Source organism: Anolis sagrei, chromosome 5, assembly GCF_037176765.1.
Source record: "Anolis sagrei isolate rAnoSag1 chromosome 5, rAnoSag1.mat, whole genome shotgun sequence".
In the NCBI taxonomy this organism is placed as follows: domain Eukaryota; kingdom Metazoa; phylum Chordata; class Lepidosauria; order Squamata; family Dactyloidae; genus Anolis; species Anolis sagrei.
In genome coordinates, this window is record NC_090025.1 from 91,658,173 (window position 1) to 91,680,820 (window position 22,648).

At 40.7% G+C, this 22,648-nt stretch overlaps 1 protein-coding gene across 3 annotated transcripts in view; it reads right to left on the reverse strand.

The window, feature by feature from the left end:
- ITPR2 (inositol 1,4,5-trisphosphate receptor type 2) overlaps positions 1-22,648 on the reverse strand; it is a 313,417-nt gene that overhangs the window by 236,314 nt on the left and 54,455 nt on the right. For 2 of the 3 annotated variants that reach the window (XM_060778249.2, XM_060778247.2), the window contains exons 2-5: positions 19,420-19,490; positions 9,356-9,471; positions 6,175-6,261; positions 3,820-3,978 (exon numbers count right to left, since the gene is read on the reverse strand). In XM_060778249.2, coding sequence (XP_060634232.2) covers positions 3,820-3,978; positions 6,175-6,261; positions 9,356-9,471; positions 19,420-19,490 — 433 coding nt within the window. Of the gene's footprint in view, positions 1-1,355; positions 1,374-3,819; positions 3,979-6,174; positions 6,262-9,355; positions 9,472-19,419; positions 19,491-22,648 lie in introns of those variants that run through there. The other variant, XM_067468876.1, reaches the window with a different exon arrangement.

A 22,648-nucleotide genomic window follows, 5' to 3' on the forward strand; every position in this document is an offset into this window, starting at 1 on the left:
ATAAACATAATAAATAAATACTGTATATACTCGAGTATAAGCCTAATTTTTCAGCCCCCTTTTTAGGCTGTAAAAGCTCCCCTCGGCTTGTACTCGAGTCAAGGTTATTTATTATTTTATTCTGTTATTAGTATTATTTTTATTTCATGTATTATTTTACTTTCTTTCTTATTATTACATTTACAGTATTTTACCCTATTATTATTATTATTATTATTATTATTACATTTGTTATACTTTATTATTATTGCATTTATTATTTTACTCTATTATTACTGTTATTATTGCATTTCCATTATTTTACTTTATTGTTATTATTATTATTATTACATTTATTATTTTATTCTCTTTATTGTTGTTGGAAGGATATGTAAGTGTATTTACACTGAAGAAGGTTAAAATAATGATTTAATCAGAGTTGGGCAGTCTTATCCCAAATTACAGTTTTATGTAAATATTCAAAAACATTTCACCTCCTGGTGCCTCAGTTAATGTAATTTTATTGGTATCTATTTTTATTTTGAAATTTACCTGTAGCGTCTGCATTTCCCACCCTCGGCTTATACTCGAGTCAATATGTTTTCCCACTTTTTGTGATAAAATTAGGTGCCTCGGCTTATATTCAGTTCAGCTTATACTCGAGTATATACGGTAAATACCATAGATGGGTAAAATCTTCTGAAGTTTGTGAAGTGCTTTATTATTATTATTATTATTATTATTATTACTATTATTATGTTTATTATTATGTTTATTAGGTCTCTCAGAACAGAGTTGGTTTTTAAATTAACGTAATTGTATTATAAACTAATGTGCCAGATATTTGATTATTATCCTGGCAATATCTCAACAGTGAAATAGAATTCCAGAGTTGGAAGAGACCAGAAGGGCCATTCAATCCAACTTCTGGGCATTCAGGAATACATCACCAAAACAAAGAATCAGCTATTTGAGAGAAGAAAGAAAGAAGTATTAACCCTTACATTAAATTGAAGACATTATTTGTATTATTTCTCTTTTCAAGGGGATAGTTGTGTGTTTATCACAATGAAAACTACAGCAAAGAATTTAGTAGCACTTTAAAGACTGGTTGGAGTTCAGAAAATAGCTTGCCAAAGAAAGCTCTTTGTGACAACCTTTTCTCCAGAAATAGAAACAGTCAAGCACATTATCATCAGGCTCATGATACAATTACACACTTTTATAACTATATTTTCAAAATTGAAGGTCATTTCAAAATTCATAACAAGAACGTCACCTTCTTTTTACTTTATGAAATGTCTTTGCATGCCATGCTGCACAAAACAATTATTTAAGCCATGTAAAAGTCAGATAAAACATTGCACAAAACAAACCTGAGGATCTGAGTCAGTAATTCAAAATTCACTGAAAGGAAAAACCAATGATAATAAATAAAATAAGTTAGTTTTATGCGTGTGGTAAGAAATTTATGGTAATCTTATGGCTGCACTAAACTGAGAAGAGATCATTCAAACACTTTTCCTTTTTAAACTTGCTTTCTAAAATGGTTGCCTAAAACTAAAAGTGTCATGCCAGCCTGAGCCCTTAGTCCTGGGTAAGTTAAAGGGAAATTTAGGAGGGCACGTGCATAGTTATTAAGCAACTGTCATGACCATGGAACCCTTCAGCTCACATTCAGAAGAGGAAACCTATTTGTATTGTATGACCGGAATCACTGGGTTGTTGTAGGTTTTTTCGGGCTGTATGGCCATGGTCTAGAGGCATTGTCTCCTGACATTTCGCCTGAACTTTGGCAAGCATCCTCAGAGGTAGTGAGGTCTGTTGGAACTAGGCAAAAGGATTGATATATCTGTGGCATGACCAGGGTGAGACAAAGGACTCTTCTCTGCTAGAGCTAGGTGTGAATGTTTCAACTGACCACCTTGATTAGCATACAATGGCCTGACTGCGCCTGGGGCAAACTCACCCTGGTCATGCCACAGATATATAAATCCTTTTGCCTAGTTCCAACAGACCTCACTACCTCTGAGGATGCTTGCCAAAGTGCAGGCGAAACGTCAGGAGAGAATGCCTCTAGACCATGGCCATACAGCCCGAAAAAACCTACAACAACCCACCGGAAACCTATTTGTAGGCAGATATTAGACTGGAGGTGGCATTCACTGGATTCAGGTTTTCTCAGGCCCCATCTACACTATCATATAATCCAGTTTCTGAATCCAGATTATCTGCTTTAAAGTGTTGACTCAAGGTGCTCCAAGACAAGCCAAAAATGCATGCCAGAGAGTTTTTTAAACCGACTTTGCATTTCTGTCTCCACTGAAAACTGAAAACTAGGGCTTTCCGGGGGGAGTGGTGACTACATGCCATCCTGATAGCAAATGTAATGACATGCAGCCACCCCGAAGCCTCCCAATGTACCCCTAAAAACGAAAGAAAACTTACTGGGTTGCCATTAAATAACTTCCCCCAGCCTCCTGGCGCAAGGAAATGACACACCGGGGGGTGGGGGGTGGGGGGGGATCCCTATGAGGTTATTCTGAATTAATTCGTTTTTACCAGGGGCATTGTTTGGGTGAGCACTCATACAATCCAGTTCAAAGCAGATAATCTAGGTTCAGAAACTGTATTATATAGCAGTGTAGATCCTGCCTCAGTGCCCCAGGAGATCCAGCAGAAGAGAAGTCCATGATGATGACACCTCTGACACCTCTGAGGAAATCTACAGGTTACGTAGATTTCCTCAGGCTCTCAGTCCAAAAGCCCAAACAGAATATGGTCTCCTCTCCATACCACTACAGCAAGCAACACAAGAGGTATTACTCACTAAAGGCAGCTGTAAACAGCTCTTAAGAGAGCCAGATAGAGCAGCAGTTCTATTCAACCTATCTCTGTTCATATGATCCTCTAGTCTCAGGCTGAATCTACATTGCCCTATATCCCAGGATCTGACCCCAGAGTATCTGCTTTGAACTGGATTATATGAGGGATAAGCAGATAATATGGGATCAGATCCTGGGGTATAGGACCCTTCCACACAAGCCCATAACCCGCGACGGGTCACAGGTTTGCCTAAGGCTACCAATTGATGCCTCAGGTAAACTCAAATTAATCCAGAGTAAACTGGCATTTCCAGGTTTACTCCAGATTAATTTGACATCTGGAAAGATCTGGACTTTAACATAGGGACCAGCTCTTTCCAGGTGTGGGCCTATGGGGATTGACTCCCGGGACACCATTCCATTATCCCAGGGGTCAATCTCCATTGCCATCTTGGTTCTCCAGACTCTCACAGCCCAAGGGAACGAGATGACACCCCATCTTCTCCTCCCAGCCTCCGTGTTTTGCCTTAAAAACTTACCGGAGGGGCCTAGCTAAATGCACAGGCCCCTCAAAGACAGCTTCTGATGAATCCAAATCTGGTGAACCCAGGAAGGGATGTAGCCACATACACCCCTAGGGAAAGTGTGGGTTTAGGGAAGTTGTGGTGATTAAATCTCAGGAGAACTGGTATTAAATATCCAAGTTCCTCCTGGGATTTAGCCAGTCTGGAAGAATTACCAGAAACCTGGATCAGAATAGGTTGTAACTTTTCTTTTTATTTTATTGATACCTATTTTCCCTGAATATGGTTGTTTCCCATACAAGCCTTTTTGATTAATATCCCAAGGGCACTTCATTAGCTTTAAAGCACATTATATTACAGAGAGGGGTGGCAGAGATTGAAAAGTAAATATCTGTCTTAGATTTTAGATGAAGAATTGGTGGCCAATTCTTCATCTAACTCCATACAGCTAACTCCGTACTTTCTTCCAGAAACATACTGCATTCACTCACATTGTCACCTTCACTCCTCAATTTCCAAAAGGGCTGGATGTAAAACCATGATCCCTCATTCCCTGCAGCATCCAGAGAGACCCGCATTGCATTCTTCTCCAACAGGGCTGGCAATCTCTTATTGACTGTAAGGTATTTGTTGCTTTTTATATGAAGGAGCTGTCAAAAATAAAACACAAATATACACATGTATTTACACTTTGGCCAAAGACCAGCAGAAAATGAGGTTGCCTGTAAAGCAGAGGGTTAATGGATGCCTTGGTTTTTGCTGAGTGCAAAGATAAGAAAAGGAGTTGAATGTCTGGCTGGGATCAAAACACATACAGTTGAGCTTGGTGGGATTTGAGCTGTGACAATCTTATTGTAGCTATATCAATCTGCCATCATAATCAGCAGAACAGTATTGCAAAAAAAAAAAAAAAATCTCAAACTCAGCATATATATAAAATATAATAAAATTTCCCCAAACACAAAACCATCATGGATGTTCAAAGAACTTCTAACTGGGCTAAGATTCAAAAGAGACATGAACAAGAAGTGGAAAAGGGGAGAAATCACAACAAATAACCGACACCTGTAGGGAAAAGGTTTACAAGGCTAAAGTGCAAAATGAGCTCAGGCTTGCCAGGGACATTAAAAACAATAAAAAGGGCTTATTTGCTTACATTGGTAGAAAAAGCAAGAACAAAGAGGCAATAGGGCCTCTGTGAGGAGAAGATGGGGCAATGCTGACTGGATAGGGAAAATGCAGAACTACTTAATCCCTTGTTTTTATATATATATATATATATATATATATATGTATGTATGAGAAGAGAAAATACAGTTATATAGACATATACTATACATTTCCCTCTCTTTTATTTACATTCACGCCTATGCTCCCCTTCTCCAGAGCCATCTCTTTTCCTAAATTCCCACCAAAAAATCAGTTCTTCATTTGGAGGTAAATTCCCATCCTCTTTTTCCAATAATTTTTCTAGAAATTTCCTCCAGATACTTTCAAAGTCATTTTTTTACATAATCTTTTCTTTACTTTTAAATTTGATGTTAGCTTATCGTTCAATGCCATTTTCCAGATTTCTTTATACCATTCATTAATCTGTATTTTCATTGTCCCTTTCCAATATTTTGCAATTAATAGTCTAGCTGCTGTTAATAACATGTCTATTAATTTTTCCCTCTTATCTTTCCCATCCTCTTTATTAATTAAAAGTGATATTTCTACTAGATTCCTCCTAATTTTTATATCCATAATATTTTCTATTTCTGTTACAACCAATTCCCAAAAATCTTTTACATATTTGCAGTCCCACCACATATGCATGTAGGTTCCAATTTCTTGGCATCCTCGCCAACATTTTTCATTATTGTTCTTATTTATAATGTTTAACCTTCTCGGTGTTAAATACCATTTCCAAATTAGTTTATAATAATTTTCTTTTATTCTAATTGACATGTTTTTTAAGTGTCTTGCTTTCCATATCTCTTCCCATTCTTTTTCAGTTATCATTGTTCCTACTTCCTCCTCCCATAATTCTCTTGATGTTAGTCTTTTCTTTTTTCCTGTGTCTTTAATTAGTATTTTATATATTTTACTTGTTGTTCCTTTTAATTGCTCGCTATTTTCTCTTTTTAATCATTTTATTATCAATTCCACATAGTTGAACATTTAACATTCAGCCATCATAAAACCGGATAAGGCTCAGTGTTGGGCAGAATTCCACGGAGACTTGTGTTTGTTCTCCTATTTGATTTTCCTGCTCAGATCCAGAAGATTATGCCCATGGCATAATGAACATAATCTTAGATGCCTTCCTATTCAGAATTTTGACAATTTCACTTCTGTGCTCATTTCGTTTTTTACTTCTTAATGGGAGCTAAATGAAAAAGCATTTCAAGGCTCCTTTAATTTTATACTTCTCTGAACAATATGTAAAAAAGTAAAGACTCAAACATTTACCATGTATATTTCTAAACAGCACAAGAAAAAGAGTGGTGAGGAATAGTAAACAGAGGTGAAGAGGCAAGGGTGTCACTGTAGAAGCAAGAACTGGGAAAACATCACATCTCACAACAGTTTAAGAAAAATTGTAATATTGCTACAATACAAGCTCCTACATTGTTATGAAAGACCAAGGAGCTTTGCCCTCCTGCATTACGCATAGGCTACGCAAACATAGCTCATGCTTTCTCATTCCACACCTCAAAAAATCTGGAACTCTTACTGTGGATCTGAAACTATTAGTGTGTTGTGAGATATATGTAATCACTGCACATCTCCAGTCACATCCAACCCGAAAAACTCCTTCTAATGTTTCGGAAAGGCTACTGATCGAGTGTTGTAAGGCTCACCTGGATGACGTTGCTGTACTTCACAATTTCCCCCAGCAACTTTTTGTTTTCACTTTCATTCTGCTTTTGTTCCAGTTCTGCTGCATGCTGTAAGAAAATAATGGATGTGTTTTTCCCCTTCTTTTGTTTAAAACAAAAGCTAAAAGAGGAGTGGGCCTAATGCAGCGGAGGGCTAAATGCATTCCACCCTCCCAATGGATTTTTTGTAACTCTCAATCCTCCAGGCTCCCTGGACTACCATTTTTCCCCACCTCCTCAAGACTTCACCCCTGCCCCTTGCTAAGTATTTCAGGTTGTGCCCCCCCCCCCCCCCCACTCAAAACTAGTAGAGAACTGTATTTATTTTGTTTCTGTTTGTTTGTTTCGGCATTTGGGACAGATGATGTAGTCTGTGGCAGTTCTATCTTTATCATATTTTTGTTTCTTTTAATTTATTGTGAGTCTTTCCACTAATTAATTGAGATTTCCCTTCGCAATCACAACTGAAATCTTTCAGAGAATCAATGAGCTCAGGGCAATAAGTTCAATTTTTAAGCATACCACACTGCCTACTACTCAGCTCTGAACCTCCCTTCTCTCAGGCCCCTTTCACGCAGCTGTATAAAATCCACTTTGTATTGAATTATATGGCAGTGTGGACTCGGATAACTCAGGGTCCGTCCAGACAGTACCTTTACCCCAAGACCTTCTGCAGCAAACAGGAGGGTGGCCAGACGCCGTTCCCTGTAAACGCGGAAGCAATTGCTACAAAGGCAAAAACCGCGAGATTTCCAGGTGAGAGAATACCGCAGTTTTGAGCCAAATATGCAGATATTCACATGTCTGTATGTCCCTGCAATTGGAACTCCTGGGATTTTTTTTATCTGGGTTTGTTCCTGAGTTTTAGATGTTTGTTCCTGATTGATTGGTTCCTAAAAAGAAGGTGACAACTTTGTTTGTGTACCAGAAACTTCATGAAACATGTGACAAAGTCATGCCCCCCTAATCAATGCTGTACATCTTTTCACAAGAAGAGCAGCAAACAGGAGGATAGCCATGTATAATCCAGGAACAGCACCCTGTTGTTTGATGCCACAAGTACTCAACCAAATCTGTCTGGATAGATGGACTCTAAAAAGTGTCAATAATGACAAAGTTCTGTTCTGTTTAATTGTGCAGTGCAAACTTGGGCAGAAGTGGTTCTACCATGGAAACTTTGTGTGGCAGATACTTCATGAAACATCTAAAGGTTTCTCTGGTCAGGACAAACTGAACTTTTGCAGTGATTCACTGCAGTGATTCTTCACATATCTGCATATCCACATTTTGACTGCTGATGTTTCCAGCAGAAGTCCCGTGGCGACCATCTTGGGAGCCTCTAAATCTCACAACAAAGCATCAAGTCTTGACAACTGAGGCAGAAATCCCTGGACCAACAGGACCTCTTCTGAAGTTCCAGAAAAGCCGAATGAATTTGACACCTGGAAAAACCCGGGTCTTTCCAGCTGTGGACCCTGTATGATTGGGTCCGTGGATCGAGTCACATGACTTCCAGGCCCAATCCACACAGCTGTCTCAGGATTTCTCGGGATTTCCGGGCCCCTTCTACACTGCCAATAATCCAGATTATCAAATCAGATAATCCACATTATGCGCTTTGAACTGGATCATCTGAGTCTATGCCAGGCATGATCAAACTTTTTTGCCTTGTGTCCGCATTGCAGGCCCAACCAAGAGGGATGGCTGGGAGGAGGTGGCGCTGGGCTGGGCCCAGGAGGGGGAGGGGCAGGGGAGAGGAGGGGACTGGAGTGGGCTTTGGACCTCCAATGCCCTCCACCTGTCTCTTCCCCCAGGCCATGCTTCTCTCAGCATCAGGATGGGGCCTCGCCTCATCCTGATGCTGGGTGAAGAGAGAGGCAGTTGGCAGGTGCCTCCTCATCCACCGCCTGCCTCCTTTCTGGCCCATGCTTCTAGTGGCCTCAGGATGGGACCTCTCCTCGTTCTGACCCTGGGAAAAGGGAGAAAGGCTTTGGAGCTTCCTCTGACCCTGCCTATCTGTTCCCCAGGGTTGTGCTTCTGCCGGCATCAGCACAGGGCCACTCACCCCATCCTTATGCCAGGCGGAGAGCCCAAGGAAGGCACGCAGCTGTCTAACAGTACTCCACAGGGCTCCAGCCACCGACTGCCTCCCTCCCTCGTCCTTTCAGCATAAGGACATGGTGGGGAAAATTTGGAGGACCAGACAAAAGGATTGTATATAGCAGTGTAGAAGAGGCCAAAATTGCTTTGCCCTACAGTTAATCCTCCAGATTTAGGATCGCAGACCAACTACCCTTTAGCATTAGATGTGCTGGATGTGGCTAATTAAATCTGGTGCACTAAGGCTGAATCTACACTGCCATATAATCCAGATTATCAAATCAGGTAATCTGGATTATCTGTTTTGAACTGGATTATATGAGTCCCCATTTACACTGTCATATAAAATCCAGATTATCTGCTTTGAACTGGATTATATAGCAGTGTAGACTCACATAATACAGTTCAAAGTAGATCATATGTATTATCTGATTTGATAATCTGGATTAGATGGCAGTGTAGATCCAGCCTGAGTCCACACTACCATATGATTCCGTTCAAAGCAGATAATCTGGATTTTATATGGCAGTGTAGATCCAGCTTTAATTGGGCTTAAACCTGGATCTACACTGCCCTATATTCCAGGATCTGATCCCAGATAATATGCTTATCCCAAATTATCTGGAAGTGTAGACTCACATATTCCTGTTCAAAGCAGATAATCTGGGAGCAGATTTTGGGGTATAGGGCAGTGTAGCTCCAGTCTAAGAGTTCACAATTTCTGTCATAAAGGAAAAGGCTGAGAGGATTTTTTTCACACATCTTTATGTAACATGAAGGTCAAATATTATTTCTTGTTCTACCCTAAAAAAGCGAATGAAATGGTCAAAAATACAACAGTCTGAGTCTTTTAAAAATGTTGCATAAGATGAAATACTCTAGACCTGTTATATTGAAATGTGTAGGCATTATCTTTGATTTGAAAACCAATAATTACAATAATTACAATATCTTAAAGCAATAAAAATTCAACATCCTAAAATTAATTTAATTAATTAAATTAATTAATTAAACTAACAAATGCATAAAAAGATAGAGGTCTAGGCACTCAAGTGCCTCTTACTTGTAGCTTCTTCAATAGGGCTGCCTCAGTGTGGTTTCCTTGTTTTGCTTGCTTAGCTTTCCAGTATTGTTTCTGTGCTGAATATCGATTCATAGGGCATACTTTAAAAAGACAGTCTAAAGACAAGAAAATACATTCTCTTTTAAGTGATCACAGAAAAAACACAACAGCAGGTCCACAAACATAATTCTCGCTAATCAAATTGACAAGTGAAGTTTTGTTTCTATTGGTAACCTATAGTTAACTAGCCACAAGCTACACAATATGAACCAAATCGCAACTGCGTCTTGTTTTTGGCTTGGTTCCCCAGCTACACATACACAAAAGTAAGTGATAAAAGGGATAGAACTATTAAAGACAAGCTTGTTTTGTTTCATCATCCACTGTAAAATTGTGATTTAAGCAAAGAAAATATGGTCAACACAAACAAAACTACATGATATTTTAACACTCCTAGTACAGGCAGTCTCCAAGTAATGTACAAGATAGGTTATTTGGGTTTGTAGTTAAATTGAATTTATTTTTAAGTCAGAACAAGTACATTTTAAAGTTTAACTCCACATGCTTTGGATAGCATAGGGAAGGGTGAACACCCCTGTGGTGTTTGTTTTACTGTCTGTGCCCCAGACCAAAAGATTTTGCCACACTTTCTCTCCCTGTGAGAATTGGGTTTTGAAAAATGTGGAAACAAGGATGAGTGAGAAAGCTTCAGTGGAGACACCTTTTCCCCATGATAACTCTTTCAGGAGTAAATGTCCCTTCCTAAGGGTAGATTTCTCTCACTTCCTGTTGTCTCACCCCATTCTTAACTATGAGTTGCTTGTAAATCAGATGTTTGTAACTTGGGGGAATTCTGGGTTTGGTTCTGAACATGGTCTTTCCATGATTTGTGGTCTTTTCATGGGTGCTGGTAAGGATTAGCTTTGCCATTAGAGAAGTGTTTCTCAACCTGGGGGTCGGGACCCCTGGGTGGGTCACGAGGGGGGTTTCAGAGGGGTCGCCAAAGACCATAAGAACACATATATTTCTGGGTTGTTGTAGGTTTTTTCAGGCTATATGGCCATGTTTTTCATCAGTGCCTCGAGGGCGTTACTGGATAGCTGTGTGCCAGCACGTTGAGGGTGAATCCAGCAAAGACGGAGATCCTATGACTGGGTCGACCGGGCAGTGGGGATATCCAGAGGCCTACCCTGGATGGTGAGGCGCTACACCCGACATCATTGGTAAAGAGTCTGGGAGTCCTTTTGGACCCTCTGCTGACGATGGAGGCCCAGGTCTCCGTCGTTAGCAGAACCGCCTTTTTTCATCTGCGGCAGGCTAGACGGCTGGCTCCCTATCTGTCCAGGGACGACCTAGCTACGGTGATCCAGGCTACGGTCATCTCAAGACTGGACTACTGTAACGCCCTCTACATTGGCCTTCCTCTGTCGGTGATCCGGAAGCTCAAGTTGGTACAAAATGCAGCTGCCCGGCTTCTTGCGGAAATTCCGATAAGATGCCACATGACACCAATCTTACTACAGCTGCATTGGTTACCAGTTGAGCAAGGGATCACTTTCAAAGTGATGGTATTTACCTTTAAGGCCTTGCATGGTCTGGGGCCGATGTACCTGACCTCCTCATCCCCTACCAACCCCAAAGATCCCTCCGTTCTGAGGACCAAGATCTATTGGAAATTCCCAGGGTCAAGACCTTGCATTTACAGCAACCAGACGCAGAGCCTTTACAGCAGTGACACCATCACTCAGGAATACTCTGCCACCTGAAGTCCATGCCTTGTGGGACCTATCAGCTTTCCGCAGGGCATGTAAGACATATCTGTTTCGACAGGACTTTGATCTCTGATATTGTTGTTTTTAAATTGTTTTTAAATTGTTTTAAATTGTTTTTAAATTGTGTTAGATTTTAGCCTGTTCTTGTAAGCCACTCCGAGCCCCAGGGGAGTGGCGGCATATAAGTTTGAATTATAAATAAAAAATAAATAAAATGTTCTAGAGGCATTCTCTCCTGACGTTTCGCCGGCATCTATGGCAAGCATCCTCAGAGGTAGCGAAGTCTGTTCGAACTAGGAAAATGGGTTTATATATCTGTGGAATGACCAGGGTGGGACAAAGAACTCTTGTCTGTTGGAGCTAGGTGTGAATGTTTCAACTGACCACCTTGATTAGCATTTGATGGCCTGGCTGTTGTTTGGTGTGGCTTGTTAGTGCCTGGAGCCCCTTCTGCACAGCTGTATAAAATCCACTATCTGCTTTGAACTGGATTATATGGCAATGTAGAAGGGGCCTCACTTTCCTCATGACCATTCAATAGCCCTTTTTGCAGCTGCAGCTGCCATGGCCACTTTATCCCCCTCCCATACAGTTACCCCTTGCCTGCTTATTCTGAGTACCTGTAAAGAAGTGCTAGGCATATAAAGTGGCTGGCATACTTTTATGCAGAACCATTTCTTTTTGTAATGTGAGGCAACAAGTCAGCATAGGCCCTTCCAGGCAGGACCCAAAATGCAGGCCCTGTCAGACTTTTTCCAAACAGATAAGCCACATTATTTGCTTTGAACTGAATTATATTCAGATAATCTGAATGTGTAGCAGTGTCGAAGGAGCCCCAGTTTCTATTTCCTCCTCCTAATTTGTTCTTAATTTATTTTGACTGGTACAAACTGAGCTTGAAAGCAAAACTAGTTTTTATTCAATTAACACAGAACAGGGATGGGGCAGAAAGAAAGAGATGGAATCTTTCACTTCTCTGTAAATGACATGAGCCTTCTTTAGCTTATTTATTCATTCTTCTCAATAACTTTTGCCATGTTGGCCCCATTGATGTTGCTTGGCCATATGCATCCCAGCCCCCAGTGTAAAATAATATAATAATAATAACAAGACTTTATTTGTACCCCGCTACCATCTCACGAAGTACTCGGTGCGGCTTACATGAGGCCGAGCCCAAACACAACAATAACAATAACAGCAATAATACAAAAAAATACAAAACTCATAGCAAAATAAGCAAAAGCAATAACAACAACACGATGCATTTAAAAATAAATGGCTGGGCCAAATGCAATAATTAAAATTTTAAAAAATAATGCTGGGCATTATTTTTATGGGTAGCATGTAATTGGAATAAAGGTTTTGAAGAGGGAAGAAATGTGCAGGCAATCCAAAATCATTATTAAAGTGCATTTGAGGACATATTGCTTGGAGTTCCTTATTCTGGGAAGGCACACTGAAACAGCCACGTTTTCAGGCTCCTCCTAAATATTGCCAGAGTTGGGGCTTGTCTAATATCCCTGGGGAGTGAGTTCCAGAGTCAAGGGGCCACCACCGAGAAGGCCCTCTCCCTCGTCCCCACCAATCTCGCTTGCGATGGTGGTGGGAGCATGAGCAGGGCCTTTCCAGATGATCGAAGAGATCGTGTGGGTTCATAAACAGAGATGCAGTCACGCAGGTAGGCGGGTCCCAAACCGTTTAGGGCTTTGTATGTAAGCACCTGCACCTTGAATTGGGTCCGGTAAATGAACGGCAGCCAATGGAGCTCCTTAAACAAGAGGGTTGACCGCTCTCTGTAAGGAGCTCCAGTTAGCAATCTGGCCGCCGCTCATTGAACCAGTTGGAATTTCCGGGCCGTTTTCAAGGGCAGCCCCACATAGAGTGCATTACAGTAGTCCAATCTGGAGGTGACTAAGGCATGGACCAACCTGGCCAGATCCACCTTCACGAGGTACGGTCGCAGTTGGCGCACGGGTCTTAATTGTGTGATGGTCCTCCCGGCCACCGCCGACGCCTGAGCTTCAAGCGTAAGTGATGAGTCCAGGAGGACACCCAAACTGCAGACCTGTGACTTCAGGGGGAGTGTAACCCTGTCCAACACAGGTTGCCACCCTATACCCCGATCTGGTTTACGATCTACCAAGAGGACCTCTGTCTTGTCGGGATTGATCCTCAGCTTGTTCCTCCTCCTTATTCAGACAGTCACAGCAGCCAGGCACTTGTCCAGCACTCGAGGGGCTTCCTTGGAATTAGGTGGAAAAGAGTAGTAGAGTTGCGCATCATCTGCGTAGGGATGGCACCCAACTCCAAAACTCCAGATGACCTCTCCCAGCAGTTTCATGTAGATGTTAAAAAGCAAAATATTGTAGAGTACACTATACAAATGTCATGATTATAAGAATGGCAGTGTGGGAATCAGCAAATTGTGGGACTGCTTAAACAATTACCTGCTTGGGGAATTTCAGCTTTCATTTAAAATGTCTACCATATGTCAGAAGACAGAGGGAAGTTTGAATAAGATTCCCAGGAACTGGAGGTTTATTGGGCATTCGAGTCACAGTGTTTGTTTTTCCCTTTAGCACTGCACTCTTTGAAGGCTTTTGCTTACAGGTTATCCAAAACAAAGTGTTCCAGAGCACATACAGATTGGTATTGCCTCCTCAATAAAACAGGTACATTGGAGCATCACAATTTTGCCTTGTTGTCCTTATGTGACTTCAGGTCAACTCCATCTTATGGCAAACCCATCCTAGGGTTTCTTGGCAAGGAGGTAATGGCAACCTGCAAGACAACACTAGCTTTCCAGTTTGCTGTGCTTTAGAAATTCAGCACTGAATGCCATGAATTCAGTAATCAAATAGATACATTTTAATTCTGAATTGTATATTCAAGATGGAATATAACCCCCTTCCTTATTTTCAAAACAGTAGGCCCTTCTCAGACATTTAAGGGCTCAAGAGAAGACAAGAAGATTACTGTTAAAATAACAGGTGGTTGCTATTGGCATGTATCCCCTATCTTCACAGTTTTGCTGCCTATTCACTGTTCAGAATGGATGGAGATGGGAAAGTCTCCAACTCAAACCTCAGCTACTATGCAACAATATTTGCTTTTTGCATGAAATGGAAAGACATACAATGAAAAAAAAACACTTTACATAAACTCAGAGGAAAGAGTGATAGCACGAGGCTAGAGTGATAGCATGAGGCTGAACCCATAAAATGTAAATGTGCTAGACCATACTAGACATGAACACCTGTAGCTTTGTCCTTCAGAACAAAGTAACTTGTTATGCCAATATAAAAAAGGAATGAATTTTCCAAGTTCAGGGTCCAAGTCACTGATGCAGATATTTCCTTCAGAACAGAACAAATTTTGGAGCCATAGTTCTCAAAAACTCAAAATGAATCCATAGACATTGACAAGTCTTCTCTGAATATCAAATATCAGTGTCATTTTTGTTTGTTTGTTTCTCCAGTATTTCTGCAGTCAATAAAGTTATAACATAAGACACTGGTTCTATTTGCATCAAGTGTGTTGAGGAAGTGATAAACCAGAAAAGTTCAAGGAAATGACTTGAAGCCTTCTAGAGACCTTTTTTGCTCACAGACTCTCAAACCTCATCAGGCACACTTTAAACTAGGTCCACTGGGGGAGGGGGACAACAGCCTTTTAAACAGTACTTTATCCATGACCGCAGGGAACCGCCAAAAGGCTAAACAAAGGGTTGCAAAAATACAACAAGGACCAAGTAGCAAAAGCACAATAATCCCAAATAAAAAACTCAGGGGAGGGTTCCAGGGGCTTACATGTCTTTACACTAATGCACAGAGCATGGGATGATCATGTGAAGTTTTGGTCAGTTTGGTCCTTTTATTAGATCAGTATTGATTAAAAATATGGGGAAAATATAAAAACAGATTATACTCAAAGACCCCACTTTGGATTTCCTCACTAGAAGCTCAATGTAGAAGAGAACTGGGACAGAAAAAGTGCCTTACTTATAGAGCTATATTGAAAAAATAGAGTGAAAACATCATATTAAAAACACAAGAAGAAATCAATAAAATAGTCAAACCCGCATTTTGGACTTTAGGAGAGCTGATTTCCAAAAAATGAAGGAAACGCTGAGCAGCATTCCGTTGACACAGATACTAAAAGACAAGGGAGCTACGGATGGATGGGAATTTCTCAAGAGTGAAATACTCAACGCGCAATTGCAAACCGTGCCAACAAAGAGAAAAAATAGGACAAGTGCAAAGAAGCCAGAATGGATGTCCAAAGAACTTCTAACTGTGCTAAGACACAAAAGAGACATGCACAAGAAGTGGAAAAAGGGAGAAATCACTAAAGAAGAATTCAAACAAATAGCCAACACCTGTAGGGAAAAGGTCCGCAAAGCTAAAGCAAAAAATGAGCTCAGACTTGCCAGGGACATTAAAAACAATAAAAAGGGCTTCTATTCTTATGTCAGTAGAAAAAGGAAAAACAAGGAGGCGATAGGACCTCTTCGAGGAGAAGATGGGGCAATGCTGACAGGGAATAGGGAAAAGGCAGAACTACTTAATGCCTTCTTTGCCTCGGTCTTCTCACAAAAAGAGAGTCTTCAACCTCAGCAAGATGGAGTGGATGAGGGATTGGAGGACATCCAACCCCAAATTGGGAAAGAAGTCGTCCAGGAATACCTGGCCGCTCTTAATGAGTTCAAGTCCCCAGGGCCAGATCAACTACACCCAAGAGTATTGAAGGAACTAGCGGAAGTCATTTCGGAACCATTGGCAACCATCTTTGAGAGTTCTTGGAGAACGGGAGAAGTTCCAGCAGATTGGAGGAGGGCCAATGTGGTCCCAATCTTCAAGAAGGGAAAAAAGGACGACCCAAACAACTACCGTCCGGTCAGCCTCACGTCGATACCGGGCAAGATTCTGGAAAAGATTGTTAAGGAAGCGGTCTGCAAACACTTAGAAACAAATGCAGTCATCGCTAATAGTCAACATGGATTTATCAAAAACAAGTCATGCCAGACTAATCTGATCTCTTTCTTCGATAGAGCTACAAGCTGGGTAGATGCAGGGAATGCCGTGGATGTAGCGTACCTGGATTTCAGTAAGGCCTTCGACAAGGTCCCCCATGACCTTCTGGCAAGGAAACTAGTCCAATGTGGGCTAGGCAAAACTATGGTGAGGTGGATCTGTAATTGGTTAAGTGGACGAACACAGAGAGTGCTCACTAATGCTTCCTCTTCATCTTGGAAAGAAGTGATGAGCGGAGTGCCGCAGGGTTCCGTCCTGGGCCCGGTCCTGTTCAACATCTTTATTAATGACTTAGATGAAGGGCTAGAAGGCATGATCATCAAGTTTGCAGACGACACCAAATTGGGAGGGATAGCCAATAGTCCAGAGAACAGGAGCAGAATTCAAAACGATCTTGACAGATTAGAGAGATGGGCCAAAACTAATAAAATGAAGTTCAACAGTGACAAATGCAAGATACTCCACTCTGGCAGAAAAAATGAAATGCAAAGATACAGAATGGGGGACGCCTGGCTCGAGAGCAGTACGTGTGAAAAAGATCTTGGAGTCTTCGTGGACAACAAGTTAAACATGAGCCAGCAATGTGATGTGGCGGCAAAAAAAGCCAATGGGATTTTGGCCTGCATCAATAGGAGCATAGTGTCTAGATCTAAGGAAGTAATGCTACCCCTCTATTCTGCTTTGGTTAGACCACATCTGGAATATTGTGTCCAATTCTGGGCACCACAATTTAAGAGAGATATTGACAAGCTGGAATGTGTCCAGAGGAGAGCGACTAAAATGATCAAGGGTCTGGAGAACAAGCCCTATGAGGAGCGGCTTAGGGAACTGGGCATGTTTAGCCTGAAGAAGAGAAGGCTGAGAGGAGATATGATAGCCATGTATAAATATGTGAGAGGAAGCCACAGGGAGGAGGGAGCAAGCTTGTTTTCTGCTTCCTTGGAGACTAGGACGCGGAACAATGGCTTCAAACTACAAGAGAGGAGATTCCATCTGAACATTAGGAAGAACTTCCTGACTGCGAGAGCCGTTCAGCAGTGGAACTCTCTGCCCCGGAGTGTGGTGGAGGCTCCTTCTTTGGAAGCTTTTAAGCAGAGGCTGGATGGCCATTTGTCAGGGGTGATTTGAATGCAATATTCCTGCTTCTTGGCAGGGGGTTGGACTGGATGGCCCATGAGGTCTCTTCCAACTCTTTGATTCTATGATTCTATGACAAGAATATATCATGGCTTCAATACAGACAAATAAGAGAAAGCTACAACATAATAGGATTTATGGGCAAAGACACTCTTTAGGATAAGATAAAGGAGACAGACAAGAAGCTAATAACAAAATTATATATATCAAAACACTATTACAATGGTCAACAGAAACAGAACAGAACAAGTTAAGGACTGCATGATCAAATGAGCTGCAAATATTGGTCTCACAATTAGACTAGACGATTGGGAAAAAGTATGGGACAAAAAACTAAAATGCACATATTTGTATGATCTGAAAGAAAAATGGTATATAATGATCTATCAATGGTACATAACATCACAAAAAAATAGCAAAATGTTATCCATCAATACAAGATAAATGTTGAAAGTGTGAGGAACTTTTTTCCATATGTGGTGTACCTGTAAAATAGTGAAAAAATATTGGAAAGAAAGTCAAGCGAAATTCCAGATGATACTAGATATAAAAGTGTGGTTAAAGCCAGAATATTTCCTATTAGGGATTATAGACTTTGAATTAGACAAAAATAAAGATATGCTATTAAATTACTTAGCGACTGTGGGCAGAATAATATACATTCAAAAATTGAGAGCTAAAGAAACACCAACAACAGAACACTGGGTGCTGAAAATAATAGACATAATGAATATGGACAAATTAACTCAGTTATTATCTCAACACTTGTGTGGAAATAAAATAATAACAGGCAGGTCACTATTGAAAAATAGACCTGATAACAGAAACAAAATGAAAATCCAAAGAAAAAATGTTCTCCAAGGTGAAGAAACTAAGCGGGGATAGCAGTTCTATAAGGAGTTAAGAAAGGATAGTGTAAACCAGTGGTTCTCAACCTGGGGGTCGGGACCCCTGGAGGGGTCGCGAGGGGGTATCAGAGGGGTCGCAAAGACCATCACAGGCAGGTCATGGGAGTTCTTTGTGGGAAGTTTGGCCTAATTCTATCGTTGGTGGACTTCTGAATGCTCTTTGGTTGTAGGTGAACTATAAATCCCAGCAACTACAACTCCCAAATGTCAAGGTCTATTTTCCTTGAACTTCACCAGTGTTCACATTTGGGCATATTGAATATTCGTGCCAAGTTTGATCCAGATCCATCATTGTTTGAATCCACAGTGCTCTCTGGGTGTAGGCAAACTACAACTCTCAAGGTCAATGCCCACCAAACCCTTCCAGTATTTTCCGTTGGTCATGGGAGAACTGTGTGCCAAGTCTGGTTCAATTCCATTGTTGGTAGAGTTCAGAAAGCTCTTTGAATGTAGGTGAACTATAAATCCAAGCAACTACAACTCCCAAATGACAAAATCAATCCTCCCATAACATTCCAATAAGAATACATCCTGCATATCAGATATTTACATAACGATTCATAACAATAGCAAAATTACAATTATGAAGTAGCAATGAAAAAAAATTAATGGCTGGGGGTCACCACAACATGAGGAACTGTATTAAGGGGTTGCGGCATTAGGAACGTTGAGAACCACTGGTGTAAACTATAGTGGATAAGATTGGAAGTAAACTTTTATTTTTGTTTTCTTCCCCTTCATCCTCCCTTACCTTCCTTGGATATATCCCTTAGGAATTTGTGTGTTTTTTTTCTTTTCTTTTACATGTATGATTGTGAGGTAGCTTAGGGGCAAGCATACAGTTGTCTTTCCAGACCCCTCCTGATTATCCCCATCTATTTTAATCTTTTTTATATTGTAAAAATAGAACCCTATGTTTGCTTTCTGATCAATAAAAATTATTTTTAAAAAAGTTGCACCCACAATTCTAAGATACACTCCATTTTTACAGATATTGGGGGAATGCGTCTTAGAATTGAAGAAATACAGTATTATGATGTGTGGGTGGCAGAAGGCATCTGTGGTTATATTGATCATGACAAATCTGTGAAGGTAGATTGTGTCCATACTACAGACCTTTGGATCCTGCTTTAAGGAACATAAAAGATCGTGAAACTTGGGGAAGAGAATTAACTGTGTTTTTGCACATCTAAATTTTACTCTCAGCTGCTTACCTCTGAATTTTTTGGGAGGATTGCAAAGATCACCTGCTTCTGGTTGAACCACACATCTGTCATCCACCAACCTATAAGAAAAACCATATTGTTTAGCTTTTTTTTATTGTTTTAATGTAATAATGAAGGCAAAAGTATGCAAAGAACTGTTAGATTTGCTTTCAAAGCCTTACATAATTACACTTCCAATATCTTGTAAAGCCTTCCATAATTACATTTCCAAAATATTCTATCAAAAATGACTTACTGATAATCAGTTTTGTCTAGAAATTCCATCGTATATTTAGGGCCTATTTACACAGCACTTAAAACACAACATTTACCGGGTTAAAAGGAATGGTGGCTACATGAGGCTACCAGTAAATCCATGCGGATTCGCTGCAATGGATGAAAAACACAGGGATTATCCCGATTCTGGCCAGAAAACAGGTCTGTGTGGGGACTTACAGTCAGGTCCTGGTATTTTTTGACTGCTATTTAATACCCGCATTTTTGTGCTGAGTGGAAGCGCCCTTAGACTTCATTGCAGAAGAAAATTTGCCTACCTCCAAAAATTTTAATAGCTTTATTCTTTCAATAGACTTCAAAGGCACAATGCTGCATTGTGAATCCAACCTCACAGCAGCACAATGTGATTTACGCAGTAGTTCCCCACACTGGCTATCTGCTTTACCTACCAAGCAAAGAGACTCCTAGATGTCATATTTTTATATATCTCAGTTTTCCTTAGGGAATACAGAAACAAACCCCAGGTCTCTAGTATGTTGTTCAAGTGGAATCATAGTGTTAAATGCAAAAAAGACACATGGGATGCCCTAATTTTGGTAGCCAGCATGCCCAGAGTGGTTTTTTTACTCTCTTTCTGATAAGTGACTCGAGAATGACTCACTAGACTATAATACAGGCTTCCTTCACATTTTGATCACTTGCTTTCTGGTGACCTTTTCAGCAGACCTCAATTATAACTATATATCACATTATTTCTTTTCAGTCTATGAAGCACACTTTTTCTCTTTCTCTCCATTATCTATACAGCACACTGTTTTATATCTTAGGCCCCTTCTACACTGCCATATAAAATCCAGATTATCTGCTTTGAACTAGATTATATGACAGTGTAGATTTAGATAGTCCAGTTTGAAGCAGATAATGTTGATTATCTGCTTTGATAATCAGGATTATATGGCAGTGTATAAAGGGCCTTAGTCACCTTCTTGCATTTGCAAAAAGTCTTGAATTTGCACATTTAAAAAATGGGTTTCACTTTCAGTTTTTGACAATGTCCTGCCTGATCCATAATCTGTCAAATAATTGGGACAGGACTGTACTCTAGCCTTCTAATACTAGAGGACAAAAGGAACCAAGAGGAGAGAGAGGTGCCTCAGCCTTTCCTGGGAAATCCAGACTTTGCTCCAGTCCTGCAGGCCACTGAAATTTACACACTTGTCAAGAGCTAAAAGTGAATGGTGGAAAATATAGAAAGGCAATCATGTTGGCCATTAACCAGAATAACAACCAAATCCAAAATTTATATATATAAAAAAAACACCCTACTGACTTCAACACATGGGGATTTTTCTCTGTCCTAGATGTAGCCATGATGGAGCCTGGCAGAGCCCATCACATGACGCAGAGCTATTTCTAGCAGGACTCCATCCTGACAATGTGATCAGAGGCAGGCCAGAGAGCATGGGTGTTCTCATTCACTAAACTGGGGACAGCATGGAAGGAAGCTGGGGCAGTCAGAAAACATCATGTGAAGCAATGTGCCACCTCATGGTTTCCTCCGCTGTGCTTCAGCTCAGGCATGTAGCTGGGGGGGGGGGGCTTGGGGGGCTTCAGCCCCCACCCCACCCCACCCCCCACCCCAAAATTCTGATGGTGGTCCGCGAGAAGGCCTTACTGGTGCATTATTTAAACATGGTATTTATTCATACCATGATCTGATCACTATACTCAATATATCCCATATGCATGGGGGTATTGGGGTAACGATACAAAAGGTTTGCTAGAGTAGACCCTCTTTCACTCAGACTCAGCCCCCCCCCCGAACCAAACTCAACCGCCGCCCCCCCCCCCCGATCCGAACTCAGCCCCCCCGAAACAAAATCCTGGCTACGGGCCTGCTTCAGTTTATGGACTTCCGTCTGATGAGGTCTTACATCACACTCTCTTTTGAAGCAGTACTTGCTTCTTCATCAGGCAGAGATGGGCAAAAAATAAACAGGGAAATGGAACATGCAATCTACATTTTGCTTTAGACATCATGAAAAGTAATACCCCTACCCATGCCTTAGGTGAAGTGGGAATCTAGCAATAGAACAGATAGGAATTTCAAACTTCTCCATCTGGAATTACAAAGTCTTCCCCACCACATGAGAACGATTGTACTTCACTGATTCTTAAAATGAACTTTTTTTCCAATATAAACATCTCAAAAAAGAACTGTGGGTTCTTTATAATATAAAAATAAAACTTTTGCTGGTGGTATTGAAATTAGTGTGCATTTTAGAATTGGTGGCATCTTAGAATTAATGAAATACAGTGTATTTGCAGTTCATGAGAGAGAAAACGATATAATTCTTCATATGTCAAATACTTAAACTGCACAGTTCACTAGTGCAGAAAGGTGCCGAAAGGCCATTAATTGGGATGACTTGAAAGAGTAATTTGATAACTGTGTGGAGGATGGTGATATCGGTGTCTTAGATTTTTAAAATGCTACTTTTTACACTACATGTTGGTAAATCTACTCTAAATATTTGTCCAAACATCAAATGAGTTGTCCAGGTATATAGGACTGTCCTGGGGGCATGGTTGGATACCTTGGACACAACTAGTAAGTCTGGACGAAAACTTGGGAGTAGATTTCCTGGCCCACTGACATAGAAGCCATTAGCCACTATGGCTATTACGCATTTTGTCTCCCCTCTCTGTCTTACACAGAACATCAAAACAAAAACAATCCATTAAAAGCAAAAAAAAAAAAACCCTGATAAAATAAAACATAACAAAACATAACAATCAAATAAAACAATTAAAGAAAACATTGGGGTATAAAAACAGCAATCTTAAAACGCACTCAGACAATTCATGACAAACCAATAGCCAGAAATACTAAGATGGGCATGATTGGGCTATAAAAAGGACTAGGTATGGGATAATGCAAAATAGTGCAGTATAAGGCCAGAGGCTTGGAAGAAGTTCAGAGAACAAGTTACTATCTGGC